Source organism: Vipera berus, assembly GCF_964194415.1.
Source record: "Vipera berus genome assembly, chromosome: 6".
Classification (NCBI taxonomy): domain Eukaryota; kingdom Metazoa; phylum Chordata; class Lepidosauria; order Squamata; family Viperidae; genus Vipera; species Vipera berus.
This window is the reverse complement of record NC_138208.1, coordinates 91,410,858-91,432,379: the sequence shown is the minus strand read 5'-3', so window position 1 is coordinate 91,432,379 and position 21,522 is coordinate 91,410,858. Positions and strand designations below refer to the sequence as shown.

At 43.5% G+C, this 21,522-nt stretch overlaps 3 protein-coding genes across 3 annotated transcripts; all 3 read right to left on the bottom strand.

Annotated features, from left to right (window-relative positions):
* Window positions 1-7,504: 7,504 nt before the first annotated feature.
* LOC308670418 (olfactory receptor 5V1-like) lies at window positions 7,505-8,440 on the bottom strand (the record flags this gene model as incomplete). Its single annotated transcript, XM_081331920.1, has 1 exon — window positions 7,505-8,440. One exon carries the CDS (start codon window positions 8,438-8,440, stop codon window positions 7,505-7,507), a length of 936 nt encoding a protein of 311 aa, XP_081188046.1.
* A 5,811-nt stretch (window positions 8,441-14,251) lies between these two features.
* LOC308670417 (olfactory receptor 5V1-like) lies at window positions 14,252-15,211 on the bottom strand (the record flags this gene model as incomplete). The annotated part of the gene is made up of 1 exon (XM_081331919.1): window positions 14,252-15,211. One exon carries the CDS (start codon window positions 15,209-15,211, stop codon window positions 14,252-14,254), a length of 960 nt encoding a protein of 319 aa, XP_081188045.1.
* A 4,412-nt stretch (window positions 15,212-19,623) lies between these two features.
* LOC308670416 (olfactory receptor 5V1-like) lies at window positions 19,624-20,559 on the bottom strand (the record flags this gene model as incomplete). The annotated part of the gene is made up of 1 exon (XM_081331918.1): window positions 19,624-20,559. One exon carries the CDS (start codon window positions 20,557-20,559, stop codon window positions 19,624-19,626), a length of 936 nt encoding a protein of 311 aa, XP_081188044.1.
* Window positions 20,560-21,522: the final 963 nt, after the last annotated feature.

Sequence of the window (21,522 nt, the reverse complement as noted above, 5' to 3'; positions counted from 1 at the left end):
GGATGAGATTCAAGGTGCTGGTTCTTACCTATAAAGCCCTACATGGCTTAGGCCCGGGATATTTGCAGGACCGTCTGCTGCCGGGAACGATTTTCCATCACCCAGTATGCTCACACAGAGAGGGCCTCTTCAGGGTGCCGTCGGCCAGACAATGTCGGCTGGTGACCCCCAGGGGGAGGGCCTTCTCTGTTGGGGCACCTGCTTGGTGGAATCAACTCGCCCGGGAGCTCCGGATGGCCCCGGATCTCCGGTCCTTTCGCCGTGACCTTAAGACATATCTTTTCCAACAGGCCGACCTGGACTGATGATAATGGGGTTTTTAATTATGATTTTAAATGTTTTTATTGGTTTTAATGGGACTTTGACACAATTTAATTCTTTTTTAATATTTGTATTCATTTGTATTTTATTGTTGTTAGTCGCCCTGAGTCCTTCGGGAGATAGGGCGGCATACAAGTCTCATTATAAATAAATAAATAAATAAATAAATAAATAAATAAATAAATAAATAAATAAATGAATGAATAAATAAATAAATAAATAAATAATAATAAAAAATAAAAAAATAAAGGACGTGTGACACAACATGGAAAATTCAAACAATTAGAAATCAGTTCTTAGGAAAAGAGTTAAGGGACCAATCAAAACAACATAAGAAAAGGCCAAATAGATGCTAATAATCATCTCCACAATTAATGTGCAAAGTACAATACAGATATTTAGGTTGTGGGTGCAAGTGGGAAAATAAAAAGAAGTGGAGAGTGCATTGTCAATTTTCTCTTTGATGTTTTTACTTATGATTTAATAGCAGCTCTTTTATCTTCTGGGGAACAAATGGAGGTGGTGACAGATTTTATTTTCCTGGGCTCCAAGATCACTGCAGACGGGGACTGTAGCCAAGAAATTAAAAGACGCTTGCTCCTGGGGAGGAAAGCCATGGCAAATCTAGACAGCACACTAAAAAGCAGAGACATCACCCTGTCAACAAAAGTGTGTATAGTCAAGGCTATGGTCTTCCCAGTTGCAATGTATGGTAGTGAAAGCTGGACCATAAGAAAGGCTGAGCGCCAAAGAATTGAAGCCTTTGAACTCTGGTGCTGGAGAAGACTCCTGCGAGTCCCTCGGACTGCAAGGCGATCAAACTGGTCAGTCCTAGAGGAGATCCACCCTGACTGCACTTTAGAAGGCCAGATCCTGAAGCTAAAACTCAAATACTTTGGCCACCTAATGAGAAGGAAGGACTCACTGGAGAAGAGCCTCATGCTGGGAAAGATTGAGGGCAAGAGAAGAAGGGGACGACAGAGAATGAGGTGGCTGGATGGAGTCACTGAAGCAGTTGGCGTGAGCCTAAATGGACTCCAGAAGATGGTAGAGGAGAGGAAGGCCTGGAGGAACATTGTCCAAGGGGTCACTATGGGTCGGACACGACTTCGCAGCTAACAACAACAACTTTATCTTCTGCTTAGCTTCCTGTATCCTTCCGGCTATTCCTGTTTAAATGATCTGTCAAAGTTTGTGAAATTTTAAAAAAATATTCCACCCAGAGAAAGACACACAGAGAGAAAGCCAATAGGAAACAATACAATAAAAATTAAAAGAATGAGGTAAGAGGAGCGTGTATTGAACTCCATCACACCTTAACCATTCATTAGATCTCTTATATATTTCTATCCTCGTTTGCCTTCTTGCCTTCCCTGCATTCCACACATTGTCACATATTCTTTTGTCAACAGAATCATTTATTTTTTCCTAATCTGAATTCTACGTTTGATAGAGGTTGCTTCTGGGATAATGCAAACGTGACTATCAAAATGTTTACAAGCCATGATGTTTTACCGACACAGTCCAAAACCATGTGCCCCTGCTTATTGGAGGATTCTAGGATTAGGGAATTACATTTGTTTGCAGGTCCCGCAAGTCCCCTTGATTGATCAGGATACAATCTGGAGTGGTGAAGTCCATGGCTTGCATTGTCTGCATGCCCAGCTACTTGTGTTCTTACAAAAATAACCCGTTTTCTTTCCTCAAAGGGAAATTCTGCAGGCATCTGTAGAAAGTCTTTCTCCCAAGTTCTTCTGCACCACTTTTATTTTTCCTGCGGAGCAAACAAATGTGAGGTTCAAAGAGAAAAGCACCTCAACGTGAAGACAAGGCTGCTCTCCAGTGGCTGAAAACCCTCCTCCTGGCTTCCTTCACCTCCTTGTTGCGGAGGCTGTAGATTAAGGGGTTCAGCATGGGGGTGACAATGCAAAACATGATGGAAATCAGGGTGTCGCTTTCTAGGGAGTAGCCAGTATTTGGATGGTTGTAGTTCAGGAACCCATTTCCAATATAAAGAGTTACAACAGCAATGTGTGAGGCACAAGTGGAGAAGGCTTTGCGTCTGCCGGTGCTGGAGGGAATCCGGAGAATGGAGGCCAAAATGCAGACATAGGACAGGATGATGAAGAGGAAGGGACCAAGGCCAACCAAGGTGCTGGTGATGCGATTGACCAGTTTGTTCACCCGGGTGTCACTGCAGGCAATTTTCAGCAGTGGAGGAACATCACACCAAATGTGAAGAATCTGGTGTTTTCCACAAAAATGCAATCTCGAGGCCAGAGCAGCATAGATAGCTGAGTCCAGGAAGCCCCAGAGCCAAATGGCCACAGACAACTGGATGCACAACTTGTGTCTCATCAGATGGACATAATGCAAAGGCTGACAAATGGCAGCATAGCGGTCATAGGCCATGACGGCCAGCAGTGCTGGCTCACATCCTGCAAAGACAATCAGGAAGAAGACCTGTGCCAGGCATTGGTTATAGGAGATCGTCTGCTCTTGGCATAGGAGGTTTGCCAAGATCTTTGGCACCACCACAGAAGAAAGGCAAACATCCAAGCAGGAGAGCTGGCTGAGGAAGAAGTACATGGGGGTGTGAAGATGGGAATCCAGGAGAACCAGGGTTATGATCATGATGTTGCCCAGCAGAGTCACCAAATAGGCAGCCAGGAACACCAGGAAAAAATGGACGTGGTGTCTCTGAAATATGGAGAATGCCAGGAAGGTGAATTCCTTTTCCTGTGTTTGGTTGTGGGCATCCATCAGGAAGAACATCGACACCTGTGAAGAGAGAAAAATTCTTCCTAAGAAAGCAGTGAGTGGCAATGGACCCTGACAACACCCCTTCCAAGTATGGCATCAGAAGCATATTCCACAAAGTGGACCAACGGCTTACTTGGAGAGGAAGCCACCACACCGGTTCCAGAAACCCTACTCAGGAAGTAGCAGTCCTTCAGCCCTGCTGTCAATCTTCCCAGGTAGACCAGAGAGGAATCACAACCAGATGAGTTAATTGAACTTTATTGTATGGCTACAATAAAGCCCTAGCAGAGTACAAATGTCCTGCCATCTTGTTCTACATCCTGGGCAGTTGTTCATTTCTGAGTTCCTTTCTCTGTGAGCTCTACTCTGTCTTATCTGATTGTTCTCTAGGCCACTTCCATTCTTCCCATCTCCCAAGTTCATTCCCACATACCAAAATATCTGCCTTCTCCAAACCCTGGTGGGTTATGACTCTCAGCTGGATTAGCAGGTTTTCCTTCAATCCTTCAGGAGATCATCAGCTTAGACATCTTTGATGTTCCAGTGGGTCCTACTCTTTTCCTGGCAATTGATCTTCCAAGAATCAGTGCCAACTGCAACTGAGAAGGCTGTGAAGATCCTCCAGGTTAAAGACTATTTATGTGTTTCCTACATTGTCTAATTGTTTGGATTCTTTTAAAGCATGTTGTTGAAGCTGAGAGCAGCATGAACAAGGAACCGTTGAATCAAAGACTGTCACGTTTCCTTTACTTGAGTTCTTTGCCTTCCTAATTTCAGGAAGGACCATCAATTTTCTAAGTCAATGTGGAACACAGTCCAGCTATACCATCCCTTTGGACATCCTGCGTCTCTTAAGAAAATGGTTGACTTGCTCTGAGCTTCAACACAAAACAGGTCTGTCCACCCTTGCTCTTTAGAAATCTAAAGGTGTTTGTCCCGTGTTGTCCCACCTCACTCATACGAAGGTCCAACCTCATTTAGCATTAGGTCTGCATATGGTATTACCTGAGATTAATACAGTTTTAAGGGAGATAATAAACCTCCACCGTATTTCAGATTTCCAAAAAAAATAAGTGAGGTTTACCAAATGGCTGAAAAGATGTTGGGCTCAGAAGGAGAAAGTGGCCTCCAGTTGTAGAGATGTTTTAGAAGATCTGGTTTTACTTGCAAGATTGAGGTTTACAGTGAGGGAGGCAGGTCATTTTCCAAATTCCCTCTGACGAGCCTAAAAGCAGCCTTGAATTTTATACCCAGATATATTAGGTCTGCAGGAGCTTCTTGCTATCATGGTCAAGAGCCAACAGAAATCCACCAAAACTAATGGCCCTTAATATATATCCATAATTTAGTTATATGGTATGAAGATGTGCTTGGATTGACTTCTGTTGAATCTCATCAACTCCCTTGCCTGTCAGGAAATATAACTCCGTATGTTTCCTGCAGCCAGCTTTCATTTGGACTGCCTCTCTGAAGGGCCAAATGGACCAATTTGCCTAGTCCAAGTCCATCTTTGGAGCAGGACAGAGAGGAAGGATAGAAAGGTCTGGATTGTTTACAGTTACAACTGTTGTCCCCTCAGAGAGATCTCCTAAATGGATATTCCTGGGTTGAATCTTGCATTCTTGGTCATGCACTTCCTTCTCCTTTCCATGGTCAATCTCTCCTTGCAATTGTCTCCTTAAAGAGGATGTTGGCTGGACTGCGAAACAGCTGGCCTTGGCTGGTTGTCCCACATGCAGGAGACCAGCTGTGCTTCAAGCAGACTCAAGCTCTCCCCCACAGATGGATTCAGACACAATGAGAATGGCGGTGGCTGAGCCAAAAGTCCACCTGCAGAGCAGAAAATTGAGCTGAAAGAGCAAATTGCTGGCTGAGAAGAGAAGACTTTCATTGCTTAGCTGCCACTTTGCAACCGGAGCTGGAAATGAAGGTTTTACCACTCTGGGACTCGACTCTGTGCCCAAGAACGGAGCTGATTTCCCTGGACCAGCTCACAGGAGAAGAGGCTGCTGGTGGGAATAACCAGCATTGACGAGAGAGTTAGCTACGGTAATTGGTCCAACTTTCTGGGATGATGAAATGAGAGTTAAGGGACCTCGTGATGGGTTTGTGTGCCGAAACAAGCACAGCACAAGGGGTGCAATCCAATTCTCCATCATCACGATCCATTTATAACAAATGCAAAGAATTTCATCATCTCTCCTTGCTAGGAGGCAGCAATCAATTAATGACCCTCAGATTCATTTTCCAAAACACCTTGAGGGATTTCATCGCAGACCCTCACAAGCCGCCCCTCTGCTAGAAATGTGCAAGCTGGGAATTAGGGCATTTAAGGTCAAACAAATATGTAGGACAACAGGCTAGGGAATGGCCACCCCTTTTTAAGTTCATGTGAATCCTTTTTCTCAACATTCACACATCTAAACTTGTTTTCCTAATAGAGAGAAAGGGGCCAGCTGGTTGGTTGGGTACATGGATGGATACATGGATGGATGAGTTGGTGGGTCAATGAATAGATGGGTGGGTGGGTGGATGGATGGTTGAGCAGATAGATGCATGGAACGATGGAGGAATGAATGGGTGGATGGATGAGTTGGTGGGTTAATGTGTGGATGGATGGGTGGAGTAAAATTTGTTTTTTTCCACAAAAGCTACGTCAAACTTTGGGGAAGATATGGTGGGCTGAAGATTGGTCCACAGAAAATGAAGTCGATGACTTTGGCGGAATGAAGAGCTGATGAATAGACCGGCTCTTCAATGTTTCCTCTCTGGACTAAGAGAGGATTTGAGATCACCCACAAGTAGTCCAGACAGTTGCTCCTCGTCAAAAGACCACAAGACCACAGTCTCTATTTTTCCTTTTTCTCTTTTCTTCACCTTCTAATTTTTCTTTCTTTTCCTTGTTTTTAATTTGCATTAATTTCTATTGTTATTTTAATTTTAAATAGAATTACTCTATTAAAAGGTGCAAGAGCTAGCTACTCATGTTCTTAGAGTTAATCTCCATTCGTTTTATCATGGAAATGGTTTTGCAGGCACCTTTAGAAAGTCCTTCTACCACAGTTCAACTGCACAGCTTTCATTTTTCATAGGCAGGTCGACAAAACACCTTCCTTGAGAAACATAGACATTAATTCAAATACACTTTAGACCAGAGATTTTTTTTTATTAGGGTCGATGGACAAAATTTTAGAAAAACAAATCATGGTACGTTAATCTTACATTTGGTTGCAGCAGTAAAATTCCTATATACTCAACATTGGAAAGATTCTACTATACTGACAATGGAAGAGCAGTTGGTAAAAGTAGTGGGACTGGAACAGATGGCAAAATGAATGGCTCTCGTTAGAGAAAAGACAGCTTCAAAATTTACTTCTAAATGGGACCCACTGGTGGGCTTTTTACAAGAAGTAAAAAAACAAAACAAATTATGACATATGGATTTGATGATTCAAAAACTATTGACCATTTGGAAAGTGGATGCTGTACTACATGTGGTCCAAGGGTCTTCCAACTTGGCCACTTTAAGGGCTGTGGACTTCAACTCCCAGAATTCCTCAGCCTACTGGCTGAGCTTACTGGCTCCGCCTACTGGCTGAGGAATTCTGGAAGTTGAACTCCATAGGTCTTAAAGTGGCCAAGTTTGAAGAGCCCTGATTTAGTCTTTGACTTACACAAATTCATTTAGTGAGTGTTCGAGGTTACAACAGCACTGGGAAAAAATGTCTTATGACTGTTTTTCACACTTATAACTATCGCACCATCCCCATGGTCACGTGATCAAAATTCAGACATTGGTAACTGACTCATATTTATGACGGTTGCAGTGTCCTGGGGTCACGTGATCACCTTTTGTGGCCTTCTGACAAGCAAAGTCAGTGGGGGAAATCCAGATTCATTTAACAGCCATGTGACTAACTTAACAACTTCAGTGATTCACCTAACAATTGTGGCAAGGAAGGTCATAAAAATTTTTGTCTTGCTGAACAGCAGAAATTTTGAGCTAGCTGCGGTCATAAGTACAGGACTACTTATATTGTCCTAAACCAGGGGTTTTCAAACTTGGCTCTTTTATGACTTGTGGACTTCAACTCCCAGAATTCCTCAGCCAGACATGTGCCTGGCTGAGGAATTCTGGGAGTTGAAGTCCACAAGTCATAAAAGGGCCAGGTTTGAAGACCCCTGCCCTAAACTAAGAGGCTGAATAAATAAACTTTGTAAAAAAAGTTGGAAGTCTCTTTTTTATATTTCTGTTTTCTTCCTTATAGTTGCTTGTTTTCTGTACTCCACTCCTCTCTCTTTCACTTTATTCTACCTATCCATCTCTCTGGCCATTTCTGTCTGTTAGATTTTATCTTTATGTTGTATAAAAATGTAATCGTTATATTAAAAAAAAACGACCCTCCTCCCAAAATGACGGCTATGCTCTCTTCCAGCTCTTGAGAAGCTTCCTCAGGGCCCCCTTCACCTCTTTGTTATGGATGCTGTAAATCAAGGGGTTCAACATGGGGGTGACGATGCAAAACATGGTGGAGATCAAAGCATCAACCTCCAAAGAGTATCCAGCACTCGGCTGGTTGTAATTCATACTTCCATTACCAACAAACAGAGTTACCACACTAATGTGTGATGCACAAGTGGAGAAGGCTTTGTGCCTGCCGGTGTTGGAGCGAATTCGCATAACGGAGGCCAGAATATAGAAATAGGACAGGATGATGAAGAGGAAGGGACCGAGGCCTATAAAGATGCTGGTGATGTGATTGGCCAATTCGTTGACTGAGGTATCACTGCAGGTGATTTTCAGTAATGGAGGAACATCACAAAAGATGTGAGGAATATTGTTGTTTCCACAAAAGTCCAACCTGGAGGCCAGGGCAATGTGGATGGCTGAATGTAGGAAGCCCCAGAGCCAAATGGCCACAGACAGCTGGATGCACAACTTGCCCCTCATTAGGTGGGCATAATGCAAAGGCTGGCAGATGGCAGCATAGCGGTCATAGGCCATGACAGCCAGCAGGGCCAGCTCCCATGCTGCAAAGCCAATCAGGAAGAAGGCTTGTGCCAAGCACTGGTTGTAGGAGATAGTCTGCTCTTGGCGTAGGAAGTTCACCAAGATCTTTGGTACCACCACAGAAGAAAGGCAAACATCCAAGCAGGAGAGCTGGCTGAGGAAGAAGTACATGGGGGTGTGAAGACGGGAATCCAGGAGAATTAAGATTATAATCATGATGTTGCTCATCAGAGTAACCACATAGGCAGCAAGCAGCACCAGGAAAAGGTGGGTTTTGTAGCTCAGCAGGTTGGAGAAACCCAGGAAGAGGAATTCTGTCCCTCGTGTTTGGTTTCGTGCATTCATGGGTAAGAAAATGTACAGCTGAGAAGAGAGGAAAAAACACGAGAAGAAAACACAGTAGGTCAGTGGGCTTTGGAAAATACACGGAAAAAGTAAAATTAGGGGTCCTTGGTACTCTTTGAGTTTGGCTGTTTCCTTGCAAGTGTTTCATTACCCAAACTAGGTAACATCATCAGGGCTAGAGGAATCACATTGCTAACATTGATGGGGTTACCTAGTTTGGTAATGAAATATCTGCAAGAAACCACCAAGCTCAGAGAGCAACAAAGACCACATTGTCATTGTCATTGTCATTCTCCTCCTCCTCCTCTCTTTCCTCCACTCTGCAAACCCCTCTCCCTTCTAGCATTGATGATGTTACCTAGTTGGGTCATGAAACATCTGCAAGAAAACAGAGCACCAAGGACCCCACAGTCCTCCTCCTCCTCCTTCAACCCCACTCCCTTCTAGCACTGATGATGGAACATAGCTGGGTCATAAAACTATGGAACATAGTTGGGTCATGAAACGTCTGCAAGAAAACAGCCAAGCTCAGAGCACCAAGGAGCCTTGATTTCATTCCTGAGCTACAAATATTCTCCTTTATTGGTTGTTAAGACCAGCTAAATGGCTCAAGCTTCTTTCTATCAGGGATTTCTTTTTTAAGAAGGCCATCCCCTGGGCTAGAGGTGTGCAATCTGAAGTTAAGCCCAAGGTGGACAATGCAGGTCAGATGGACCAGTTAATTCTATTGAAAACAGGTTGCATTTAATCCCCTCATTTCAATCTTGAGCTACATATGCGGTATTCTCCTTCGGAGGTAAAATTACAATGTCATTATTTGAGGTCTTCACGGAAGGATGAAACTTTAGAGATCTCCTCCACTTAGTGAAGACCTAATTCCTCAAGATATTTGGATGAGAATTAGATGCAAGGAAAACTGGGTGTCCAGACCCAATGGAGCCGAGCTTAATTTTCTCCCTTCATTTCTGGAGAATTCAGTGTGCAAACTTTGAGGAACATCAATTCCAAGCTTGATATCAGAACCAGATTCTGGACAAATGACTTGCTGGGGGAAGGAGGACTAGTAACGGGATAGCTTTGATTTTCCAATATTGGAACATTGCCCGTTTATATACTTCTTTTGTTATAGGAGAGGCAGAAGAACTTGAGGGGATCCAGATCCAAGATAGTTAAACCAACAACTTCATGGAATACAAGTCAAATATGGATTGTAGATTGATGCTAGTCATGGTAGCAAGGTATTTATGTAAGTTTCCAACGCCTAGCTTTCAACTAGGGAGCTGTTTTCTCCATTTAATGTCCACATTTGGAACAGCACTTCAACCTAAGAAGGATGGGAGAGGCTGGATGGGTAGAAAATGACAAGCTGTGATCTATTGTGGGTCTCACGCAGAGAAAAGACCTGGCCACTTCTAAGATTCCCTAGATGGAGATTCCAGGTTCCTCCTTCTTAAGGGACAAAATCTTCCTTTAATGCCACCCCATCCCAAACAGGAGAATCCTTGATGACCCCAAAGCAGCTCACCTTGGCTGGTTATCCCACCTGCAGAAGACCAGCTGCAGCTGAAGCAGACTCATCCTCTCCCCACGTTCTCCCACCGTTGGGTTCAGGTGCAACGAAGTGGGAGCAACAGAGCAGGAAGGGAGGTGTTCAGACGTTCATCCTTACAAGAGAGCAAGTCTCGGAGTTGCTTGCATTATCCGTGGCAGGTGGTGCTCGTGGGGAAAAATGTGACTTGGCACTGGGGCCTGGGAGTATTCCTGCCTGGGATCCTGGAGGGAGAACAGGTGGGAGGACAGGCAGAAGGGATCCTCGGGGGCAAAGCTGACTTCTCTGGGACTTGTTAGCAGGCAGAGAACATCTGTAGCAGAACATCCAGAGTCAGCCATGGTTTCATTCCATACAGCATTAACCATGTATGTGTTTCACTTTGAGAGCGGCAACTAAATTTCATTTTTGATGTGTGCCGTTGTGCCCACAGTAAAAAAATATATGAAAATAAAGGATGCCTTGCCTTGCCTTGCCTTGCCTTGCCTTGCCTTGCCTTGGATTCAGGAGATGGGGAGAAATGGAGAGGACAAAGCAGAAGCACCTTTTTCAGTTTTGAACTTGAAACCAGTTGTCTCATTTGCTTTTAGCTTGTGCTCTAGAAATGACTTCAAGAGCATTAAAAAGAAGGCACATATGGATGCCAGGGACGCAATGGCTCAGTGGGTTAGGACGCTAAGCTTGTCGATCAGAAGGTCGGCAGTTTGGTGGGTCGAATCCCGAGTGCCGCATAACAGAGTGAGCGCCTGTTACTCGTCCCAGCTTCTGCCAACCTAGCAGTTCGGAAGCACGTAAAAATGCAAGTAGAAAAATAGGGACCACTCCGGTGGGAAGGTAACAGCGTTCCGTGCGCCTTTGGCGTCTAGTCATGCCGGCCACATGACCACGGAGACGTCTTTGGACAAGTGCTGGCTCTTCGGCTTTGAAACAGAGATGAGCACCGGCCCCTAGAGTTGGAAACGACTAGCATGCATGTGTGGGGTAATCTTTACCTTATGGATGCCAGATTAATTTCACATTTGACTCCTTCCCCTGGCTTGGCCAGTCTCTCTCTCCTACAGCTATGACACTTTCTTAGGGTGACATTTAATGATGCCCAGCTGGACCTTGTAATAATAAGGCTCCATGGCTCTCTATGCAGCACTCAAGTATAAGGCCAGTTTGTTAAAGGCGTCAACTGGGAGAAATACTCTTCTTTTCTGCATAAAGAACTTGTGGAGGTGCCCAGAAGGATTTCAGAGTGAGCAGAGATTGTGAAGGGAATAGAGGACAGAGTTACACAGGAAGACCTTCTTGTACACTGTTTATGCTCTTTATTTATTTATTTTATTATTATTATTTTATTTTATTATTTTATTTTATTTTATTTTATTTTTTATTTTATTATTTTATTTTATTTTATTTTATTTTATTTTATTATTTTATTTTATTTTATTTTATTTTATTTTATTTTATTATTTTATTATTTTATTTTATTTTATTTTATTTTATTTTATTTTATTTTATTTTATTTTATTTTATTTTATTTTATTTTATTTTATTTTATTTTATTTTATTTTATTTTATTTTATTTTATTTTATTATTTTATTATTTTATTTAGCAAGTCCCGTGCTGATTTGTCCCATGTCTGGGACTAAGCAAGTGTATTCTGAATGCTTAACAAACATTTAACACATATCTTCCTTGCTCCCTTGTTTCTCAGCTGACAAAGAGAGAGAGAGAGCCTGTGGCCTAGGGGTTAAAACAACTGCTTAAGACGCAGTCGGCCCAGGTTCGAATCTCAGAAGGGTATGGCTGACTGATGAGAACAAATAAGTTTGAAATGATCATATCAGTCTCCCTTTATTCTTTTTTAGCAAGCCAAAAAAAAATTTACACAAATATGAGCTGCCACTGCTGTGGCTACTGCCTGTAGATGGCCTTGGGCTAGGCTGAAACAGGAAATAAGATTTGTCCCGTGTCTGGGACTACACACACACACACACACACACACACACACACACACACAGACACACACACACGCAACCTTGGCTCTTTTATGACTCGTGGACTTCAACTCCCAGAATTCCTCAGCCAGCGTGACTCAGCTTGGAAACCTCTCCCTTTCCCCTCAGCATGGCTGGCTCAGGAATTCTGGGAGTTGAAGTCCACGAGTCATAAAAGAGCCCAGGTTTCCTACCCCTGACCTAGATGTTTGGTTAGCCAACTTTATCCCAGCACTTGGGGGGGAGGGGGAAAGGACTTCAAAGCTTTAGGGAAGTCTAAGAGGGTAAAGACCTGCTGAAAGTCAGAGAGAAGAGCCTTCCACAGGGCAGGGGCTGCCATGAAAAAGGCACCCTTCCCAGCTTCCATTAGATGACAACATTTGGGAGAAGGGATTAGCACCATGCTCTGCTTAATTGGTAGGACAGGCTGACATCCTTAGGAAAACCTGAACCCACAGAGCACCTGGCTCTGTACCATTGCAGGGCTTTAAAGAGCAACAGGGATGATCAGGGGACTGGAAGCTAAAACATGCTGGAATTGGGTATGTCCAGTTTAATGAAGGGAAGGACGAGGGGTAACATGATAGCAGTCTTCCAATATCTCAGGGGCTGCCGCAAAGAAGAGGGAGTCAAGCCATTCTCCAAAGCACCTGAAGGCAGCAGAAGAAGCAACGGATGAAACTCATCAAGGAGAGAAGCAACCTGGAACTAAGGAGGAATTTCCTAACAGTTAGAACAATTAACCAGTGGAACAACCTGCCTCCAGAAGTTGTGAATGCTCCAAAACTGGAGGTTTTCTAGAAGAGATTGGAGAGCCATTTGTCTCCTGCTTGAGCAGGGGGTTGGACTACAAGACCTCCAAGGACCATTTAACTCTGTTATTCTATGTTCTATGGTGCTGGAGAGGGTCTCTCTTGGTTGCTGTGGAGTGGAGAAATGACCCAGCCTGACCCAGCCGGAGACTCCATCCCTTGGACAGGGAAGAGACTGGAGGAAAACCTGGGGCACATGCATGTGAGAACATGGAAAGGCCACACTGGCTGCAGCAAAGAAAGAGTGTTTTATCACATCTGAGAATCATGAAAAAAAATCAAATTATTCAAAAGAAAGGCATCAAAACCTTCATAACATTGTCAACACAGGCATTGAACAAATGCCACAAATATTGTTATTAGGAATAATCGCAGAAAAAAACATAAAAGATATCACAATTTAATGTTGAGGCCAGAGGAATGAATTTGGCACAGGTGAATTTGTGCTGATAAGAGAAGACCAGGTCACCAAAACTGGAGACTTGCTCAGACATACAATAAAGACTAAAAATATTTATGCAGGAAGGTCTTATATAGGACATGTAACACAAAATGGAAAATTCAAACAATTAGAAATCAGTTCTTAGGAAAAGAGTTAAGGGACCAATCAAAACAACAGAAGAAAAGGCCAAATAGATGCTAATAATCATCTCCACAATTAATGTGCAAAGTACAATACAGATATTTAGGTTGTGGGTGCAACTGGGAAAATAAAAAGAAGTGGAGAGTGCATTGTCAATTTTCTCTTTGATGTTTTTACTTATGATTTAATAGCAGCTCTTTATTTTCTGCTTAGCTTCCTGTATCCTTCTGGCTATTCCTGTTTAAATGATCTGTCAAAGTTTGTGAAATTAAAAAAAAATAATCCACCCAGAGAAAGACACACAGAGAGAAAGCCAATAGGAAATAATACAATAATAATTAAAAGAAGGAGGTAAGAGGAGCGTGTATTGAACTCCATCACACCTTAACCATTCATTACATCTCTTATATATTTCTATCCTCATTTGCCTTCTTAGCTTCCCTGCATTCCACACATTGTCACATATTCTTTTGTCAACAGAATCATTTATTTTTTCCTAATCTGAATTCTACGTTTGATAGAGGTTGCTTCTGGGATAACGCAAATGTGACTATCAAAATGCTTACAAGCCATGATGTTTTACCGACACAGTCCAAAACCATGTGCCCCTGCTTATTGGAGGATTCTAGGATTAGGAAATTACATTTGTTTGCAGGTCCCGCAAGGCCCCTTGATTGATCAGGATACAATCTGGAGTGGTGAAGTCCATGGCTTGCATTGTCTGCACCGCCCAGCTACTCGTATTCTTACAAAGCCCCATTTTCTTTCCTCAAAGGGAAATTCTGCAGGCATCTGTAGAAAGTCTTTGTCCCAAGTTCTTCTGCACCACTTTTATTTTTCCTGCGGAGCAAACAAATATGAGGTTCAAAGAGAAAAGCACCTCAATGTGAAGACAAGGCTGCTCTCCAGTGGCTGAAAACCCTCCTCCTGGCTTCCTTCACCTCCTTGTTGCGGAGGCTGTAGATTAAGGGGTTCAACATGGGGGTGACGATGCAAAACATGATGGAAATCAGGGTGTCGCTTTCTAGGGAGTAGCCAGAATTTGGATGGTTGTAGTTCAGGAACCCATTTCCAATATAAAGAGTTACAACAGCAATGTGTGAGGCACAAGTGGAGAAGGCTTTGCGTCTGCCGGTGCTGGAGGGAATCCGGAGAATGGAGGCCAAAATGCAGACATAGGACAGGATGATGAAGAGGAAGGGACCGAGGCCAACCAAGGTGCTGGTGATGCGATTGACCAGTTTGTTCACCCGGGTGTCACTGCAGGCAATTTTCAGCAGTGGAGGAACATCACACCAGATGTGAAGAATCTGGTGGTTTCCACAAAAATGCAATCTCGAGGCCAGAGCAGCATAGATAGCTGAGTCCAGGAAGCCCCAGAGCCAAATGGCCACAGACAACTGGATGCACAACTTGTGTCTCATCAGATGGACATAATGCAAAGGCTGACAAATGGCAGCATAGCGGTCATAGGCCATGACGGCCAGCAGTGCTGGCTCACATCCTCCAAAGCCAATCAGGAAGAAGACCTGTGCCAGGCATCCGTTATAGGAGATCGTCTTCTCTTGGTATAGGAGGTTTGCCAAGATCTTTGGCACCACCACAGAAGAAAGGCAAACATCCAAGCAAGAGAGCTGGCTGAGGAAGAAGTACATGGGGGTGTGAAGATGGGAATCCAGGAGAACCAGGGTTATGATCATGATGTTGCCCAGCAGAGTCACCAAATAGGCAGCCAGGAACACCAGGAAAAAATGGACTTGGTGTCTCTGAAATATGGAGAATGCCAGGAAGGTGAATTCCTTTTCCTGTGTTTGGTTGTGGGCATCCATCAGGAAGAACATCGACACCTGTGAAGAGAGAAAAATTCTTCCTAAGAAAGCAGTGAGTGGCAATGGACCCTGACAACATCCCTTCCAAGTATGGCATCAGAAGCATATTCCACAAAGTGGACCAACGGCTTACGTGGAGAGGAAGCCACCACACTGGTTCCAGAAACCCTACTCAGGAAGTAGCAGTCCTTCAGCCCTGCTGTCAATCTTCTCAGGTAGACCAGAGAGGAATCACAACCAGATGAGTTAATTGAACTTTATTGTATGGCTACAATAAAGCCCTAGCAAAGTACAAATGTCCTGCCATCTTGTTCTACAGCCTGGGCAGTTGTTCATTTCTGAGTTCCTTTCTCTGTGAGCTCTACTCTGTCTTATCTGATTGTTCTCTAGGCAACTTCCCTTCTTCCCATCTCCCAAGTTCATTCCCACATACCAAAATATCTGCCTTCTCCAAACCCTGGTGGGTTATGACTCTCAGCTGGATTAGCAGGTTTTCCTTCAATCCTTCAGGAGATCATCAGCTTAGACATCTTTGATGTTCCAGTGGGTCCTACTCTTTTCCTGGCAATTGATCTTCCAAGAATCAGTGCCAACTGCAACTGAGAAGGCTGTGAAGATCCTCCAGGTTAAAGACTATTTATGTGTTTCCTACATTGTCTAATTGTTTGGATTCTTTTAAAGCATGTTGTTGAAGCTGAGAGCAGCATGAACAAGGAACCGTTGAATCAAAGACTGTCACGTTTCCTTTACTTGAGTTCTTTGCCTTCCTAATTTCAGGAAGGACCATCAATTTTCTAAGTCAATGTGGAACACAGTCCAGCTATACCATCCCTTTGGACATCCTGCGTCTCTTAAGAAAATGGTTGACTTGCTCTGAGCTTCAACACAAAACAGGTCTGTCCACCCTTGCTCTTTAGAAATCTAAAGGTATTTGTCCCATGTTGTCCCACCTCACTCATACGAAGGTCCAACCTCATTTAGCATTAGGTCTGCATATGGTATTACCTGAGATTAATACAGTTTTAAGGGAGATAATAAACCTCCACCGTCTTTCAGATTTCCAAAAAAAATAAGTGAGGTTTACCAAATGGATGAAAAGATGTTGGGATCAGAAGGAGAAAGTGGCCTCCAGTTGTAGAGATGTTTTAGAAGATCTGGTTTTACTTGCAAGATTGAGGTTTACAGTGAGGGAGGCAGGTCATTTTCCAAATTCCCTCTGACGAGCCTAAAAGCAGCCTTGCATTTTATACCCAGATGTATTAGGTCTGCAGGAGCTTCTTGCTATCATGGTCAAGAGCCAACAGAAATCCACCAAAACTAATAGCCCTTAATATATATCCATAATTTAGTTATATGGTATGAAGATGTGCTTGGATTGACTTCTGTTGAATCTCATCAACTCCCTTGCCTGTCAGGAAATATAACTCCGTATGTTTCCTGCAGCCAGCTTTCATTTGGACTGCCTCTCTGAAGGGCCAAATGGACCAATTTGCCTAGTCCAAGTCGATCTTTGGAGCAGGACAGAGAGAAAGGATAGAAAGGTCTGGATTGTTGACAGTTACAACTGTTGTCCCCTCAGAGAGATCTCCTAAATGGATATTCCTGGGTTGAATCTTGCATTCCTGGTCATGCACTTCCTTCTCCTTTCCATGGTCAATCTCTCCTTGCAATCGTCTCCTTAAAGAGGATGTTGGCTGGACCACGAAACAGCTGGCCTTGGCTGGTTGTCCCACATGCAGGAGACCAGCTGTGCTTCAAGCAGACTCAAGCTCTCCCCCACAGATGGATTCAGACACAATGAGAATGGCGGTGGCTGAGCCAAAAGTCCACCTGCAGAGCAGAAAATTGAGCTGAAAGAGCAAATTGCTGGCTGAGAAGAGAAGACTTTCATTGCTTAGCTGCCACTTTGCAACCGGAGCTGGAAATGAAGGTTTTACCACTCTGGGACTCGACTCTCTGCCCAAGAACGGAGCTGATTTCCCTGGACCAGCTCACAGGAGAAGAGGCTGCTGGTGGGAATAACCAGCATTGACGAGAGAGAGTTAGCTACGGTAATTGGTCCAACTTTCTGGGATGATGAAATGAGAGTTAAGGGACCTCGTGATGGGTTTGTGTGCCCAAACAAGCACAGCCCAAGGGGTGCAATCCAATTCTCCATCATCACGATCCATTTATAACAAATACAAAGAATTTCATCATCTCTGCTTTGCTAGGAAGCAGCAATCAATTAATGACCCTCAGATTCATTTTCCAAAACACCTTGAGGGATTTCATCGCAGACCCTCACAAGCCGCCCCTCTGCTAGAAATGTGCAGGCTGGGAATTAGGGCATTTAAGGTCAAACAAATCTGTAGGACAACAGGCTAGGGAATGGCCACCCCTTTTTAAGTTCATGTGAATCCTTTTTCTCAACGTTCACACATCTAAACTTGTTTTCCTAATAGAGAGAAAGGGGCCAGCTGGTTGGTTGGGTACATGGATGGATACATGGATGGATGAGTTGGTGGGTCAATGAATAGATGGGTGGGTGGGTGGATGGATGGTTGAGCAGATAGATGCATGGAACGATGGAGGAATGAATGGGTGGATGGATGAGTTGGTGGGTTAATGTGTGGATGGATGGGTGGAGTAAAATTTGTTTTTTTCCACAAAAGCTACGTCAAACTTTGGGGAAGAAATGGTGGGCTGAAGATTGGTCCACAGAAAATGAAGTCGATGACTTTAGCGGAATGAAGAGCTGGTGAATAGACCGGCTCTTCAATGTTTCCTCTCTGGACTAAGAGAGGATTTGAGATCACCCACAAGTAGTCCAGAGAGTTGCTCCTCGTGCTGAGACCACAAGACCACAGTCTCTATTTTTCCTTTTTCTCTTTTCTTCACTTTCTAATTTTTCTTTCTTTTCCTTGTTTTTAATTTGCATTAATTTCAATTGTTATTTTAATTTTAAATAGAGTTACTCTATTAAAAGGTGCAAGAGCTAGCTACTCATGTTCTTAGAGTTAATCTCCATTCGTTTTATCATGGAAATGGTTTTGCAGGCACCTTTAGAAAGTCCTTCTACCACAGTTCAACTGCACAGCTTTCATTTTTCATAGGCGGGTCGACAAAACACCTTCCTTGAGAAACATAGACATTAATTCAAATACACTTTAGACCAGAGATTTTTTTTTATTAGGGTCGATGGACAAAATTTTAGAAAAACAAATCATGGTACGTTAATCTTACATTTGGTTGCAGCAGTAAAATTCCTATATACTCAAGATTGGAAAGATTCTACTATACTGACAATGGAAGAGCAGTTGGTAAAGGTAGTGGGACTGGAACAGATGGCAAAATGAATGGCTCTCGTTAGAGAAAAGACAGCTTCAAAATTTACTTCTAAATGGGACCCACTGGTGGGCTTTTTACAAGAAGTAAAAAAACAAAACAAATGATGACATATGGATTTGATGATTCAAAAACTATTGACCATTTGGAAAGTGGATGCTGTACTACATGTGGTCCAAGGGTCTTCCAACTTGGCCACTTTAAGGGCTGTGGACTTCAACTCCCAGAATTCCTCAGCCTACTGGCTGAGCTTACTGGCTCCGCCTACTGGCTGAGGAATTCTGGAAGTTGAACTCCATAGGTCTTAAAGTGGCCAAGTTTGAAGAGCCCTGATTTAGTCTTTGACTTACACAAATTCATTTAGTGAGTGTTCGAGGTTACAACAGCACTGGGAAAAAATGTCTTATGACTGTTTTTCACACTTATAACTATCGCACCATCCCTGTGGTCACGTGATCAAAATTCAGATATTGGGAACTGACTCATATTTATGACGGTTGCAGTGTCCTGGGGTCACGTGATCACCTTTTGTGGCCTTCTGACAAGCAAAGTCAGTGGGGGAAATCCAGATTCATTTAACAGCCGTGTGACTAACTTAACAACTTCAGTGATTCACCTAACAATTGTGGCAAAGAAGGTCATAAAAATTTCTGTCTTGCTTAACAGCAGAAATTTTGAGCTAGCTGCGGTCATAAGTACAGGACTACTTATATTGTCCTAAACCAGGGGTTTTCAAACTTGGCTCTTTTATGACTTGTGGACTTCAACTCCCAGAATTCCTCAGCCAGGCATTCTGGCTGAGGAATTCTGTGAGTTGAACTCCACAAGTCATAAAAGGGCCAGGTTTGAAGACCCCTGCCCTAAACTAAGAGGCTGAATAAATAAACTTTGTAAAAAAAGTTGGAAGTCTCTTTTTTATATTTCTGTTTTCTTCCTTATCGTTGCTTGTTTTCTGTACTCCACTCCTCTCTCTTTCACTTTATTCTACCTATCCATCTCTCTGGCCGTTTCTGTCTGTTAGATTTTATCTTTATGTTGTATAAAAATGTAATCGTTATATTAAAAAAAAAAAACCGACCCTCCTCCCAAAATGACGGCTATGCTCTCTTCCAGCTCTTGATTAGCTTCCTCAGGGCACCCTTCACCTCTTTGTTATGGATGCTGTAAATCAAGGGGTTCAACATGGGGGTGACGATGCAAAACATGATGGAGATTAAAGCATCAACCTCCAGAGAGTATCCAGCACTCGGCTGGTTGTAATTCATACTTCCATTACCAACAAACAGAGTTACCACACTAATGTGTGCTGCACAAGTGGAGAAGGCCTTGCGCCTGCCGGTGTTGGAGCGAATTCGCATAACGGAGGCCAGAATATAGAAATAGGACAGGATGATGAAGAGGAAGGGACCGAGGCCTACAAAGATGCTGGTGATGTGATTGGCCAATTCGTTGACCGAGGTATCACTGCAGGCAATTTTCAGTAATGGAGGAACATCACAAAAGATGTGAGGAATATTGTTGTTTCCACAAAAGTCCAACCTGGAGGCCAGGGCAATGTGGATGGCTGAATCCAGGAAGCCCCAGAGCCAAATGGCCACAGACAGCTGGATGCACAACTTGCCTCTCATTAGGTGGGCATAGTGCAAAGGCTGGCAGATGGCAGCATAGCGGTCATAGGCCATGACAGCCAGCAGGGCCAGCTCCCATGCTGCAAAGCCAATCAGGAAGAAGGCTTGTGCCAAGCACTGGTTGTAGGAGATAGTCTGCTCTTGGCGTAGGAAGTTCACCAAGGTCTTTGGCACCAGCACAGAAGAAAGGCAAACATCCAAGCAGGAGAGCTGGCTGAGGAAGAAGTACATGGGGGTGTGAAGACGGGAATCCAGGAGAATTAAGATTATAATCATGATGTTGCTCATCACAGTGGCCACATAGGCAGCAAGCAGCACCAGGAAAAGGTGGGTTTTGTAGCTCAGCAGGTGGGAGAAACCCAGGAAGAGGAATTCTGTCCCTCGTGTTTGGTTTCGTGCATTCATGGGTAAGAAAATGTACAGCTGAGAAGAGAGGAAAAAACACGAGAAGAAAACACAGTAGGTCAGTGGGCTTTGGAAAATGCACGGAAAAAGTAAAATTAGGGGTCCTTGGTACTCTTTGAGTTTGGCTGTTTCCTTGCAAGTGTTTCATTACCCAAACTAGGTAACATCATCAGGGCTAGAGGAATCACATCGCTAACATTGATGGGGTTACCTAGTTTGGTAATGAAATATCTGCAAGAAACCACCAAGCTCAGAGAGCAACAAAGACCACATTGTCATTGTCATTGTCATTCTCCTCCTCCTCCTCTCTTTCCTCCACTCTGCAAACACCTCTCCCTTCTAGCATTGATGATGTTACCTAGTTGGGTCATGAAACGTCTGCAAGAAAACAGAGCACCAAGGACCCCACAGTCCTCCTCCTCCTCCTTCAACCCCACTCCCTTCTAGCACTGATGGTGGAACATAGCCGGGTCATAAAACTATGGAACATGAAACTATGGGTCATGAAACATCTGCAAGAAAACAGCCAAGCTCAGAGCACCAAGGAGCCTTGATTTTATTCCTGAGCTACAAATATTCTCCTTTATTGGTTGTTAAGACCAGCTAAATGGCTCAAGCTTCTTTCTATCAGGGATTTCTTTTCTTAAAAAGGCCATCCCCTGGGCTAGAGGTGTGCAATCTGAAGTTAAGCCCAAGGTGGACAATGCAGGTCAGATGGACCAGTTAATTCTATTGAAAACAGGTTGCATTTAATCCCCTCATTTCAATCCTGAACTACATATGCGGTATTCTCCTTCGGAGGTAAAATTACAATGTCATTATATGAGGTCTCCACAGAAGAGATATTTGGATGAGAATTAGATGGAAGGAAAACTGGGTGTCCAGACCCAATGGAGCCGAGCTTAATTTTCTCCATTTCTGGAGAATTCGGTGTGCAAACTCTGAGGAACATCAATTCCAAGC